Genomic DNA, 14,009 nt, shown 5'->3' on the forward strand with positions numbered 1-14,009 from the left:
CTTTTGTATGTCAACCCCAAAAACACCGTCCCAATAGTGAAGTATGGTGGGGGAAACATAATACTTTGGGGGGCTTTTCTGCAAAGCGGACAGTATGTCTGTACCGTATTGAAGAGAGGATGGATGAGGACATATATTGCAAGATTTTGGTCAACAACTTCCTTCCCTCAGTAAGAGAACTGAAGATGGGTCATGGCTGGGTCTTTTAGCATGACAATGAAACACACAGCCAGGGCAACTAAGGAGTGATTTCGTAAGAAGGTCCTGGAGTGGCCGTGCCAGTCTCCAGACCTGAACTCAATAGAAAATCTTTGAAACTCAATGTTGCACAGGGACAGCCACGAAACCTGAAAGATTTGGAGAAGATCTGTATGGAGGACTGGGCCGAAATCCCTGCTGCAGTGTGTTCAAACTTGTTCAAGAACTACAGGAAACGTCTGACCTCTGTAATTGCAAGCAAAGGTTTCTGGACCAAATATTAAGTTCTGTTTTTCTATTGTATCAAATACTTATTTCATACAATTAAATGCAAATTATTTATGCAATAATCATACAATGTGATTTTCTGGTTTTTTTTTTTAAAGCTTCTGTCTCTCACAATTGAAGTGCACCTATGTTAAAAATTACAGTCCTCTACATTCTTTCTTGGTTGGAAAACTTGCAAAATCAGCAGTGTATCAAATTCTTATTTTCCCCACTGTAAATGCAACTAATATTTACCCAATATTAAACTGGTATTGAGCAAGTACTATAAATTTATCGCTCACTGTTAAAGCTCCTGCAATCTTGTAGATCTAGGTCAAGTCTCTGGCTTTCAGATAAAGTTGCTGATTCTCCAGTGAGGAGACAAGAAAGTTTATCAACATTCTGTTTTCCTTTTTTTTCTACTTAGTGCCTAAACAGTGCTATGTGGTGAACATGTAGCAGTGGCCCTGTGGATGCCGCTGTAGGACCTAGAGATCACATAATCGCCAGGGGTCTGCCTGACATAGCAGAGCTGATGGATCATAGGAAGCCCAGATCAGCTCTGCTTGTGATGCGTTGCACATCAGAAGGTTTTTCACTGAAAAAAGCACAATTAGTTAAAAAAAAATGTTCCCTAGTGACTTTTAATGACCTCTTGGCGACAAATTGTAAAAATATAATATGTAATATATTTAAAAAAAATAAATAAAATGTCCCCATTGTGAAAAAACATTATTTTCATATAAAATATAGTTTAGTTCATGGTTCTAAAAAAGAAAAAAAAACCAATAAATTCTTGGTTATTCACATAACCACATTAACCTGGAAAATGCATTAAGAAAAAAGTAAACCAAAAATAGCTTTTATCCATCTTTGGTGAAATCATATTTTATATATATGTGTGTGTATGTATGTATGTATGTGTGTATATATATATATATATATATATATATATATATATATATATATATATTTTAAGGTCTGTATTTTTTTTTTCTATTGCATTATTTTTTTGCACAGGTCTGGCTAAACTCATGGAAGCTGAAGTGTCTGTCAATCAGTTGTCAAAAGAGCTTGCAGTTAAAGAAAAAGACCTTGCTGTTGCATCCAAAAAAGCAGATGAGGTTCTGCAGGAAGTGACTCTGAAGGCACAAGCTGCTGAGAAAGTAAAGATGCAGGTGCAAAAGGTGAAAGACAAAGCACAGGCTATTGTTGATGAAATTGCAATAGCTAAAGCATCCGCTGAGGAAAAGCTGGAAGTGGCAAGGCCTGCCTTGGAAGAAGCTGAAGCAGCTCTGCAGGTAAATTACTTTTATTTCCTTTTACCTTTTAACTTTTCTAATTGTCCATCTTTATTAAGGTAACATATCACAAACTTTCCAAAAACCCCAACTGGTAGAAACCAGCAGCATAGATGTAAAGTAGGTAGAAATAGTTGTGCTTTTATAGTTTGGTAAAGGTGGGTTTATTTCAGGGTTGCCCAGTTTTCTTTCTTCACAATGTGTTTGAAGCCCCATCTTTTCACATTTTGTTTTGCAATAATAAATTATATTGTGGTACCGTGTTAGCCAGAAAAATCCATGTGAATGCTTTTCCGCCAAATGATGACAAAAGTATTCTCAGAGTGATACTTATTGGCTAACCAGAAAATATGTTTGCAAGCTTTCAGAGCACAGAAGCTCCTTCTTCAGGCAGGAAAACAAATGGATTAATAAGAAAAAAGCACAATATTTAAGGGATACTACAGTAGGACATCCTGTTATCCTGCCTGAAGAAGGAGCCTCTGTGCTCTGAAAGCTTGCAAACATATTATTTTCTGGTTAGCCAATAAAGGTATCACTCTGAGAATACTTTTGTCATCATTGGGCGTTAAAGTATTCACACACATTTTGTTTGTAATACAGGGTGGGCCATTTATATGGATACACCTAAATAAAATGGGAACAGTTGGTGATATCAACTTCCTGTTTGTGGCACATTAGTATATGGGAGGAGGAAAACTTTTCAAGATGTGTGGTTACCATGGTGGCCATTTTGAAGTCAGCCATTTTGATTCCAACTTTATTTTTTTCAATGGGAAGAGGGTCATGTGACACATCAAATTTATTGAGAATTTCACAAGAAAAACAATGGTGTGCTTGGTTTTAATGTAACTTTATTCTTTCATGAGTTATTTCAAAGTTTATGCACCATCTTGCTGGAAAAACTCAGGGAACGTGCCATCTTCAGTGCATATAGAGGGCAACACATCATCAGTATCTGAAATTGCTACATGATGATGTGTTGCCCTCTTTATGCACTGAAGATGGCACATTTCCTGAGTTTTTCCAGCAAGATAGTGCACCACCACATTATGGGTGTTAGGTCCAAGCATTCCTACATGAACAGTTTCCTGGAAAGTGGATTGGTCATCGTGGGCCAGTTGAATGGCCACCAAGGTCTCCCAATCTGACCCCTTAGACTTTTATCTTTGGGGTCATCTGAAGGCAATTGTCTATGCTGTGAAGATATGAGATGTGCAGCATCTGAAACAATGGATACTGGAAGCCTATGCTAGCATTTCTTCTGCAGTGTTGCTATCAGTGTGTCAAGAGTGGGAGAAGAGGGTTGCATTGATAATCCAACACAATGAGCAGCACTTTGAACGCTTTTTATAAGTGGTCATAAACTTGTAAATAACTCATGAAATAATAAAGTTACTTTAAAGCCAAGCACACCATTGTTTTTCGTCTGAAATTCTCAATAAGTTTGATGTGTCACATGACCCTCTTCCCATTGAAAAAAATAAAGTTGGATCCAAAATGGCCGAATTCAATATTGCCGCCATGGTCACCACCCATCTTGAAAAGTTTCCCCCCTCCCATATACTAATGTGCCACAAACAGGAAGTTGATATCACCAACCATTCCCATTTGATTTAGGTGTATCCATATAAACGGCCCACCCTGTAGTAAACCCTAAATAAATGTTACATCTATGTTGTGGTACAGGACAATTTATTATTCCACACAAATAATATGCAATAATCTTCTTGGTACAAAGCAATTACCAAGAAATATGCTCTGTATAACCAACTAAATTACTCCAGTGCACCAAAATAAAGAAATGGTCATGTTCTATGTGTTACTATGGCTGCTGAATACACACCAAATTTTGATGATCTTACAGCCATTTATTACAGTGCCCATACACCTTGGGTAGCTCATAGTTGATTGATCCTTTGGCAAACACCTCTCTCCTGACCCACCACCCTCTCCATACACACAAACACATGGCTTGGTTCTATCAAAAGGAAAAGGGCTAAAAATCAAGGCTACCTGACAACTTGGTAGTTTGACATGATCTGGTGGTTGACTTGAATTGCCTGATCTTTTTTTCATCCAAATTTATAAGACAGTCTGTCTAGGACAAAAGTGTCTAGTGGGATATTGTCAATCAAGATCATTTGCAAAGTTGGGTAACCTTTTCATTTTAGATGCACTAAAGCAATAAAAAATAAAAAAGCACATTGTTTGTAAAAGTGAACATACCTCTTTAGTAGTTTCTCTGCGCTCTATACACAAAGCAGCAACTGAAGCTGAGCCAGTACTAACCCTATAACTAGAAGCCAAATGCTGCTGTGGAGGAATAAAGTTAATTTCCTCTTGGCATCAGGGCTCTCAGTGCAGGCACTGGGCAGGTTCTGTATTAACCTACATACTAACCCCATATCTGCAGGTTAATAGTGTTATTTTACATAACAGGTTCCCTTTAAATATTAAGTACATATAGACATGCAGCAGAAGAGCAGAGTATGCATAGACATTTTTTATGTGGATATGTAACTAATTTCACATAACATGGACTCTTAGGCCTCTTTCACACTTCCGTTTTTGACAATCAGTCAAAATCTGCCAGGTTTTGAAAAAACAGATCCGCAATTTTTTTTTTTGCGGATCCGTTTTTTTCCCCATTGAGTTGCATTACTGGCGGATCTTGACTGATGGTCATCCGTTGGATCCATTTTTGTGAGGATCCGCCAAATTTTTTTTATCCGCCGGCAAGCCTGGACAGACCCTGCAACTTTTTTTTGTGGTTGGATCCGCATTTTCCACTGCGCATGCCTGGAGAAAGGAAGTCAGGGATAAACTTAACCCTGAAATCCTTTCTGGCGGAGGAAAAATTCTCTCTCTCTCTCTCCCCCCCCCCTTCCCGGCCAGCGGTCGCTTTAAATTTCCTCTTTCTGCGGATCCCTCAAAAAACGGATCCTGTGGCATCCGTTCACATCAGTTAGGAACGGATCCGCTTTTCCGCCTTTTTGGCGGATTTTAACTGACACAAAAAACTGAAGTGTGAAAGAGGCCTTAGATGGTAAATAACTTGTGCAATGTTTTTCAGACAATCAAACCCGCTGACATCTCAACTGTTCGTAAACTGGGAAGACCCCCTCATTTAATTATGAGAATTATGGACTGTGTCTTGTTGCTGTTCCAAAGAAAGATTGATACAGTGACAGCTGACCCAGAGCGACCAAGTGTGAAACCCTCCTGGGCAGAAGCCCTGAAACTCATGAACAATGCTGGATTTCTGAACTCGTTGCTAGAGTTCCGAAAGGTTTGTGCATCAAGATTTCCATATAAAAATCCTTATGATACTCATTGAGTGCTTTATATTCTTGTTCCAGCAGTCATGAAAATTACAGTTGATTCCACAATAAATACAATATCTAGTATCCTCTCTATTTAGAACAACTGTTAGGGCACATGCATGACTTGTACAGATTAAAGAAGCACTCCTCTTTCCATCAACATTTTTATTCTATTAATATATTGTAGTCATCCAGGGCTGCCACTAGGAATTTTGGGGCCCCATACTGGTAAAATTTTTCGAGGCCCCGTTGAGATCCGCCCAGGCTCCACCCCTTGAACCGTCCACAGTCCCACCGCTGTCTCTTAGAAAAACTCAATTTTTACACCACATCCTCACCAATCACACATTAACAGTTCCCATCACCCAGATCACACACATAGCAAGCAGCTTTTTTTTGGCCAAAATATTTTTTTATCCGCCACCACGACAAGGTCGACTTTTTGGCCAAGTCCTTCTCTACTCTAACCTATTAACTCTACTCTAACCTATTAATCATTTGGTAAAATATTCAATACAATTCAGGTATATTTTTATGTATTTTTAAATGTTTAAAATGACCAATGATACCACATACAAGGGACAGATACCACCACACCACAACCAGACAACATATTACCACCACAGTGACCGAATAATAACACATACAAGGAACAAATACCTCCACACCATGATCTGATCACAAATTACCAGCACAGTGACGAATAATACTACACACATGGAATAAATACTGCCACACCATGACCAGACAACATATTATCACCACAGTGACCGAATAATGCTGCATACAAGGAATAAATACCACCACACCATGACCAGGCAGCATATTACCACCACATAGTGACCTATAATACCACATACAAGGAACAAATACAGCCACACCATGGCCAGACCACATATTACCACCACATAGTGACTAAATACTAGAATACTGACCATTAATAAAAAAAACACAATACTAATATCACCATAATTGCTATTACATTTAAAATACTGGAAATTTCGTGAATTTTTTTGGCGCTGCTATATACGACTCAGGAGCAAAATGTTCATAAAGAAGATGATGGTTTATTCATAATCTCAATGCGTTTTGAAGTACAAGACTTCTTCCTCAGGAGATGATATCTTCTCCTGAGGAAGAAGTCTTGTACTTTGAAACGCGTTGAGATTATGAATAAACCATCTTTCTGAGTATTTTGCTCCTGAGTCGTATATAGCAGCACCAAAAAATCCACAAAATTTACAGTATTTTAAATACAATTGCTGTCACTAATTTGACCTGTGGATCTGTGGCAGCTGACTGACTATTCTATATGCCTTTATTTCTCACATATAAGGTGAATGCATTTTGAGTATTTTCTGTAACTTATCCATCGGATAAGACCCTATTCTGCACTCTTTTCTCCTACAGTGTGAATTCATAATTGCCATTATGCACAGGAGATCTATACTTAGTATGCAGTGTCGATGTACAGGTAATATAGTGATCAGAGACATTATACACAGGAGCTCTGTATACAGTGTCAGTGTAAAGGTAATACAGTGATCACTGGTGATATTGTACACAGGACCTCTGTATAAAGTGTATAGTGTCAGTGTACAGGTAACACACTGAATCACCAGTGACGTCTCTAGGTGAAGTCCTTCATCTTCACTTTTCATCTTCTTCCAGCCAGGGCTCATCTCTGCAGGGAGTAACACAGTTATCTAGAGCACCACTTTCAGAGCACATTACTTAATTTTTTCCCAACTTCTACACTACACCAGACGAAGAAAAAAAGATGATAGTGTCGCTCTGCACAGTAACAGGACCCCCATTGAAAATAGTATCCTCAAAAAATAAAATGCATGCCTGCAGCAATAATATCCTTTAATTAGTCCCTAGGGTAATAATATCCTCCATCCTGACCCCCTTGTTACTCATTCCTTTCTCCATACATATGTTCTCTCATCCTGTCCTCATGAGTATCCATTCTCCCCATGTGATGTCCCATCCTGCCCCATATGATCTCTCCATCCTGTCCCATCTGTCTACATTCTGCCCCATCTGTCTCTATCCTGCCCCATCTGTCTCCATCCTGCCCCATGATCATGCACCATCTGTCCCATGATCCTGCCCCATTTGTCCCATGATCCTGCCTCATCTGTGCCACCGTATTCATCCTGCCCCATGATCCTGCACCATGTGTCTCCATACTGCCCCATGATCTTTCCCCATCTGTCTCCATCCTGCCCCATGATCCTGCACCATCTGTATCTATCCTGCCCCATGATCCTGCACCATGTGTCTCCATCCTGCACCATGGTCCTGCACCATGTGTCTCCATCCTGCCCCTTGGTCCTGCACCATGTGTCTTCATCCCGCACCATCTATCTCCATCCTGTCCCATCTGTCTTCATATGTCCCTGTCTGTCTCTATCCTGCCCATGATCCTGCACCATATGCTGCATCCTATTTCTACATAGAGCAGAGAAAAGAGAAGAATTTATCAGGTAGAAATGCAAAATGAGCAATTGTAAGTACACAATGGTATATAATATGATGACTGCAATAAGAGGATAAAAACTTTGGTGGTTGTGCTTCTTTAAAGATTCTCTAAATTTTGCCATATGTTCTATACTTATATGTAACACCTTAATTCTTTATTTAATGAATAGGAGAAAGGCTTTATTGCCCCACTACTGGCACCGGTGGACAAGTGTTTTTGCATGAAATATTCTCTGCATTAAATATCATAATACAGGCTTACAATTTTGCATGAAAAATTCTTTTGGCTCATCTGCCTTGAAATCTTGTAGATACTTTACAATAGTTTGTAAAAAATTCTTTCAGAAATGATTAACATTTGGTTTATTGTTGATGTTTTCACAATAATAACATATTTATCTCTTGCAAAGAGCACAAAGGAAAAATGACGATCTGAAGGTGCTGTCTGACATAGTATAAAATTCTGTTTTTAAAGGGAATCTGTCACCACTAAATATTCATGTAGCCCCCTGATTCCCCCTGTATAGCCCTGAAAAACTTTTTTAATTTCTCCAGCGATTTATTCTAATCGGGTCTGTCTGGTAAGATGGGTGTGACTTCGGGCCACTCCACCCCTTCCCCCGGTTGCTGCTCTCTATTCTGGACATGGATGACACCTCCTGTGTCATCCTCCTCGCCATGAGAAATTTTACTCGTGTGCAGACAAATCGTGTCTCGCGCTTGTGCAGTATGCTTTGCCCAACTGCAGGGAAAGCCAAAAAGCAGAAGTGTGCATGTGCCGGTAAACGTATCTCCTGTACATGGAAAAAGTTCCAGTACATGAGCCAGAAATATGTTTACCGGTGCATGCACACGTCTGCTTTTCAGCTTTACCTGTAGTTGGGCAAAGCATACTGCGCAAGTGCGAGATATGATTTGTCTGTGCAGGCACAAAATTTCTCAAGGCGATGAGGAGGATGCAAAAGGTTTTGTGAATGCTCTTTCTGGGCTCCCTCTGGTGGTTACTGAAGGTAGTGGAGCAGGTCAGATTGACAGAGGTGTTGCATGTTCTCTTTCTGGACTCCCTCTGGTTACTGGAGCTGGTCAGATTGACAGAGGCTTGCCACCTGATAATGATGATGATGATTGGAGATCTGGGGTTTCTGACTTGATTATTTAAGACAGCTGACTTCCTTTAATCCCTGCTGGTGATTTTCTTCCTGTGCCTTCTGAGGTCTGATGTCTCCTGCTCTGTTCCTCCATGGTTCAGCTAAGTGGTTCATTTGCTAATCTTTTTGCATATGATCTGTTTTTTTCTATCTCTGCTTTGTGCGGGTCAGCTTGCTCCTGCTGGGGCTGTGCTGGATCACCGCCCATATGTTACTGCTTGTGTCAGTTTGCTCTGTCCCCTTTTATATTGGTCTCTTTTTGCTTTGCTTTCAGTATATACCAGAGTGCTGATATAGTGGGGGCGAAGTAGTGTGACTTCAGTGTTTTTTGTGCATCAGACATGTTGGATTTTTCAGGGTTTTTTGCGTGATTGCAGACAGTGTCTTTCCTTTCCTGTCCTGTCTAGTCAGTTTGGGCCCCATCATTTTCTCAGTCTATTTTTCTGCCTGCGTTTGTGTTTTCATCTTGTCTCACCGACAATATATGTTTGGGGGCTATCTATTCCTTTGGGGGTCTGCTCCGGGGCAGTTTAGATTTCACCTTTCTTGTTTTAGGCTGAGATAGCTCTCCGGCTGTGCCTAGACTTCTAGGGCATCGTAGGTTCGCTCTACGGCTACTGCTAGTTGTGTGGATAGGATCAGGGGTCTGCAAATCGCTTAGTTACCAACCTCTCTGGTTTTCTGGTGGCTTAGCCTGGTCCAGCTATCCTCCTTGGTGACCCATTCATAGCAGAATCACCAGCCTTACTGTAGACTCTAGGGTACTCTAAAGAAGGAAAGAATTTAAAAAAAAAAAAAGTGTCAGAATTTTTTTTTTTTGTATATTTTTTCCTCTTTTTTTTCTGGGGCCGTAGGAGGATATTTTTTGTCTAAATGGAGACTAAGCAATTGTCTGATCATGTTGAGCAGCTCGCTGCTGAAGTGCGGGGAATTTCTGCCTATCTCGCTCAATCATCTGCTGATGTGTTTTCTGGGGATCGGTCTAAATTTTTGAATTTTAATAATAATTGTAAACTATTTTTTTGCTTTAAAACCTATCTCTTCGGGGAGCTCTGTGCAGCAGGTTAAAATTGTCATCTCCCTGCTGCGCGGCGATCCCCAGGATTGGGCCTTTTCTTTGACACCCGGAGATTCTATTCTGGCTAATGTGGACACGTTTTTTCAAGCCCTGGGGTTGTTGTATGATGAACCTAATGCTACTGATCAAGCTGAGAAAACCTTATTGGCATTGAACCAGGGTCAGGATTCTGCAGAGTTATATTGTCAAAAATTCCTAAAGTGGGCGGTCCTTACTAAATGGAATGACGATGCCCTAGCAGCTCTCTTTCGGAAGGGTTTGGCGGAAACCATAAAAGATGTTATGGTGGGATTTCCTGTCCCCTCTGGTCTTGACGACTCTGTCATTGGCCATTCAAACTGATCGGCGTTTACGTGAACGTAAAACTACACGAGAGGCGTTGCCGCCTTTCGAACGAACTTCTGAACCCATGCAATGCGATAGGGTTTTGTCTAGTGCGCAACGTCAGGAGTTGAGAAGGCGTAATAAGTTGTGTTTTTTCTGTGGGGACGCCTCTCATACTATTTCTGTCTGCCCTAAATGAGAAAAGCGTTTTGCTCATGCATTTGCGGTGGGCAGTGTACAGCCTATGTTCTTTTTGGTGATTACCTTGATCTGCTCCTTGTCTACATTTTCCGCTAAGGCTTTTGTTGATTCCGGAGCAGCTTTGAGTCTGATGGATTTTGACTTTGCCAAACCTTGTGGTTTTTCCATGATACCCCTGCGGATTCCTACCCTTTGAGGGGGTATTGATGCTACTCCTTTGGCGGAGAATAAACCCCAGTTTTGGACCCAGGTGATAATATGGGTCGCCCCGGACCACCAAGAGAATTGTAAATTTTTGGTGTTGCACAATTTGCATGATACTATTGTTCTGGGTTTTCCTTGGTTGCAAACTCATAATCCTGTTTTGGATTGGAAATCTGTCTGTGGTGAGTTAGGGTTGTCAATGTGTTCTTAGTGACACTCCTGTTTTCTCCACCTCTCCCCAGTCTCATGATATTCCTGACTATTTGGCTGATTTTTCTGATGTATTTAGTGAGAGTAGGTCTGCGTCTTTGCCTCCTCATAGTAGTTATCACTGTGCAATTGAGTTAATGCCTGTGTGTAAATTTCCCAAGGGTCGGCTTTTCAACTTATCGGTACCCGAACATGATGCTATGCGATCTTATATCAAGGAGTCATTGGAGAAGGGTCATATTAGACCATCCTCTTCACCTTTAGGTGCTGGGTTTTTTTGTGGCCAAGAAAGATGGCTCATTAAGGCCATGTATTGACTATCATTCCCTTAACAAAATCACTGTTAAATATCAGTACCCGTTACCCCTGATTTCTGATTTATTTTCCAGAGTTAAAAGTGCCTGTTGGTTTACCAAACTTGACCTTAGGGGGGCATATAATCTTATTCGCATCAAGCACGGGGATGAATGGAAGACGTCCCCGGAGGGACAATTTGAGTACCTGGTGATGCCTTTTGGGCTCACTAATGCCCCTTCTGTCTTCCAATCTTTTATGAACGATATTTTACGGGACTTTGTGGATACGTTTTTGATGATTTATCTGGATGATATTTTGATCTTTTCCAGTGATTGGGATTCTCATGTGGAACATGTCCGGACTGTGTTCCGGATTTTGAGGGAAAATCCTCTGTATGTTAAGGGATCGAAGTGTCTCTTTGGTGTACAGAGGATTTCATTTTTGGGATTCATTTTGTCCTTGTCTGCTATTGAAATGGACCCGGCCAAGGTACAGGCCATATATGATTGGGTTCAGCCCACTTCTTTGAAGGCTCTCCAGAAGTTTTTGGGTTTTGCTAATTTCTACCATAAATTTATAAGTAATTTTTCTGTTATTGTTAAACCATTGACTGATTTGACCAAAAAGGGTGCTGATGTGGTGAATTGGTCTCCAGAGGCAGTCTCGGCATTTCAGGAGCTTAAGCGGAGATTCACTTCTGTTCCAGTTCTACGGCAACCTAATGTCTCACTCCCATTTCAGGTGGAGGTAGATGCTTCTGAGATTGGTGCAGGAGCCGTTTTGTCCCAAAGAGATCCGGTGACTTCTAAGATGAATCTCTGTGCCTTCTTTTTGCGAAAATTTTCCCCATCTGAATGTAACTATGATGTGGGGAATCGGGAATTGTTGGCCATGAAATGGGCATTTGAAGAATGGAGACATTGGTTGGAGGGAGCTAGACATCAAGTTGTGGTCCTCACCGACCACAAGAATTTGATTTATCTTGAATCAGCCAAACGCTTGAATCCTAGACAGGCTAGGTGGACCTTGTTTTTCACGTGTTTTAATTTTGTGGTCTCTTTTCTTCCGAGCACTAAGAATGTTAGGGCGGACGCCCTTTCTAGGAGTTTCTTTGTGGATTCTCTTGATGTGACCAAGCCTACTACCATTCTAAATGAGTATAGTTCTTTCCGCCATCTCACCCGATTTGAGACGTGCCCTGGAGGAATTTCAGGAGGACAAACCTGAACGTTTCCCTATGGGAAAATTGTATGTCCCTGACCAGTGGAGGAAAAGAGTAATGTCTGAAATTCATTGCTCCACGTTGGCTGGTCATCCAGTTATTTTTGGTACCAGAGATTTGGTGAGACGGTCTTTTTGGTGGCCTGCCTTATCTCGTGATGTCAGGAATTTTGTACAGTCCTGTGGGACTTCTTCTTGGTCCAAGCCCTGTTCTCGTTCTAGTGGTTTGTTTATGCCCCTGCCGGTGCCCAGGAGGCCATGGACCCATATCTCAATGGATTTTATTTCTTATCTTCCTGTCTCTAAGAGAATGACTGTTATCTGGGTGATCTGTGATAGATTTTCTAAGATGGTCCATCTTGTACCACTCCCAAAGTTGCCAACTTCTTCTGAGTTGGTGCCCTTGTTTTTACAACAGGCGGTTCGTTTACACAGGATTCCTGAGAACATTGTGTCGGACAGAGGAATCCAGTTTGTTTCAAGATTTTGTTGAGCTTTTTGTTCCAAACTTTGAATTCAGTTATCTTTCTCATCTGCATTTCATCCTCAGACCAATGGGCAGACTGAGAGAACAAATCAGACTTTGGAATCCTATTTGAGATGTTTCATATCTGCTGATCAGGATGACTGGGTCTCATTTTTGCCCTTGACCAAATTCGTGCTAAACAATAGGGCTAGTTGTGCCACCTTGATGTCGCCTTTTTTCTGTAACTTCATGTTTCCTCCTCGATTTTCTTCAGAGCAGGTGGAATCTTCAGCCTGCCCAAGTGTGGATTCTGTGGTAGAGAGAATGCAGCAGATTTTTGGACCAAGTAGTGGATAAGTTGTCCCACTCTCAGGAAAAGGCCCAATGGTTTTCCAACCGGCATAGGACCATTGGTCCCCGGTTTAATGTGGGTGATATGGTTTGGTTGTCTTCAAAAAATATTCCTATGAAGGTTGCGTCTCCAAAATTCAAGCCAAGATTCATTGGACCTTACAAGATTTTGGAAATCCTTAACCCCGTTTCTTTCCATTTGGCTCTTCAGGTACGTTTAAGATTCATAACGTTTTTCATAAATCTTTGTTGAAGAGGTTTGTGGAGCCAGTAGTTCCCATGGCAGCACCTCCTGACCCTGTATTGGTTAAAGGTAATTTGGAGTATGAGGTAGAGAAGATATTGGATTCTCGTTTGGCTAGACGGAGACTCCAGTACTTGGTCAAGGGGAAGTGTTATGGCCAGGAGGATAATTCTTGGGTCTCTGCTTCTGACATTCATGCCGAGAGATTGGTTCGTGCTTTTCACCGGGCCCATCCTGACCGGCCTGGTGGCGTGGATGAGGGTTCGGTGACCCCTCCTCAAGGGGAGAGTACTGGTGTGAATTCTCTTTCTGGGCTCCCTCTGGTGGTTACTGAAGGTAGTGGAGCTGGTCAGATTGACAGAGGTGTTGTGAATTCTCTTTCTGGGCTCCCTCTGGTGGTTACTGGAGGTAGTGGAGCTGGTCAGATTGACAGAGGCTTGCCACCTGATAATGATGATGATGATTGGAGATCTGGGGTTTCTGACTGGATTATTTAAGACAGCTGACTTCCTTCAATCCCTGCTGGTGATTTTCTTCCTGTGCCTTCTGAGGTCTGATGTCTCCTGCTCTGTTCCTCCATGGTTCAGCTAAGTGGTTCATTTGCTAATCTTTTTGCATTTGATCTGTTTTTTTCTATTTCTGCTTTGTGCGAGTCAGCTTGCTCCTGCTGGAGCTGTGCTGGATCA

General features: G+C 41.3%; 1 protein-coding gene across 1 annotated transcript in view; it reads left to right on the forward strand.

The window, feature by feature from the left end:
* Positions 1 to 14,009, forward strand: part of LOC141099782 (dynein axonemal heavy chain 5-like) — a 587,253-nt gene that overhangs the window by 408,784 nt on the left and 164,460 nt on the right. Inside the window, exons 58-59 of the mRNA XM_073587845.1 lie at positions 1,486 to 1,766; positions 4,843 to 5,058. Of these exons, the coding sequence (XP_073443946.1) occupies positions 1,486 to 1,766; positions 4,843 to 5,058 (497 nt within the window). The remainder of the gene's footprint in view (positions 1 to 1,485; positions 1,767 to 4,842; positions 5,059 to 14,009) is intronic.

The sequence above is a fragment of the Dendrobates tinctorius genome, unplaced genomic scaffold (genome assembly GCF_039654945.1).
Source record: "Dendrobates tinctorius isolate UK_male_01 unplaced genomic scaffold, ASM3965494v1 ptg000102l, whole genome shotgun sequence".
NCBI lineage: Eukaryota > Metazoa > Chordata > Amphibia > Anura > Dendrobatidae > Dendrobates > Dendrobates tinctorius.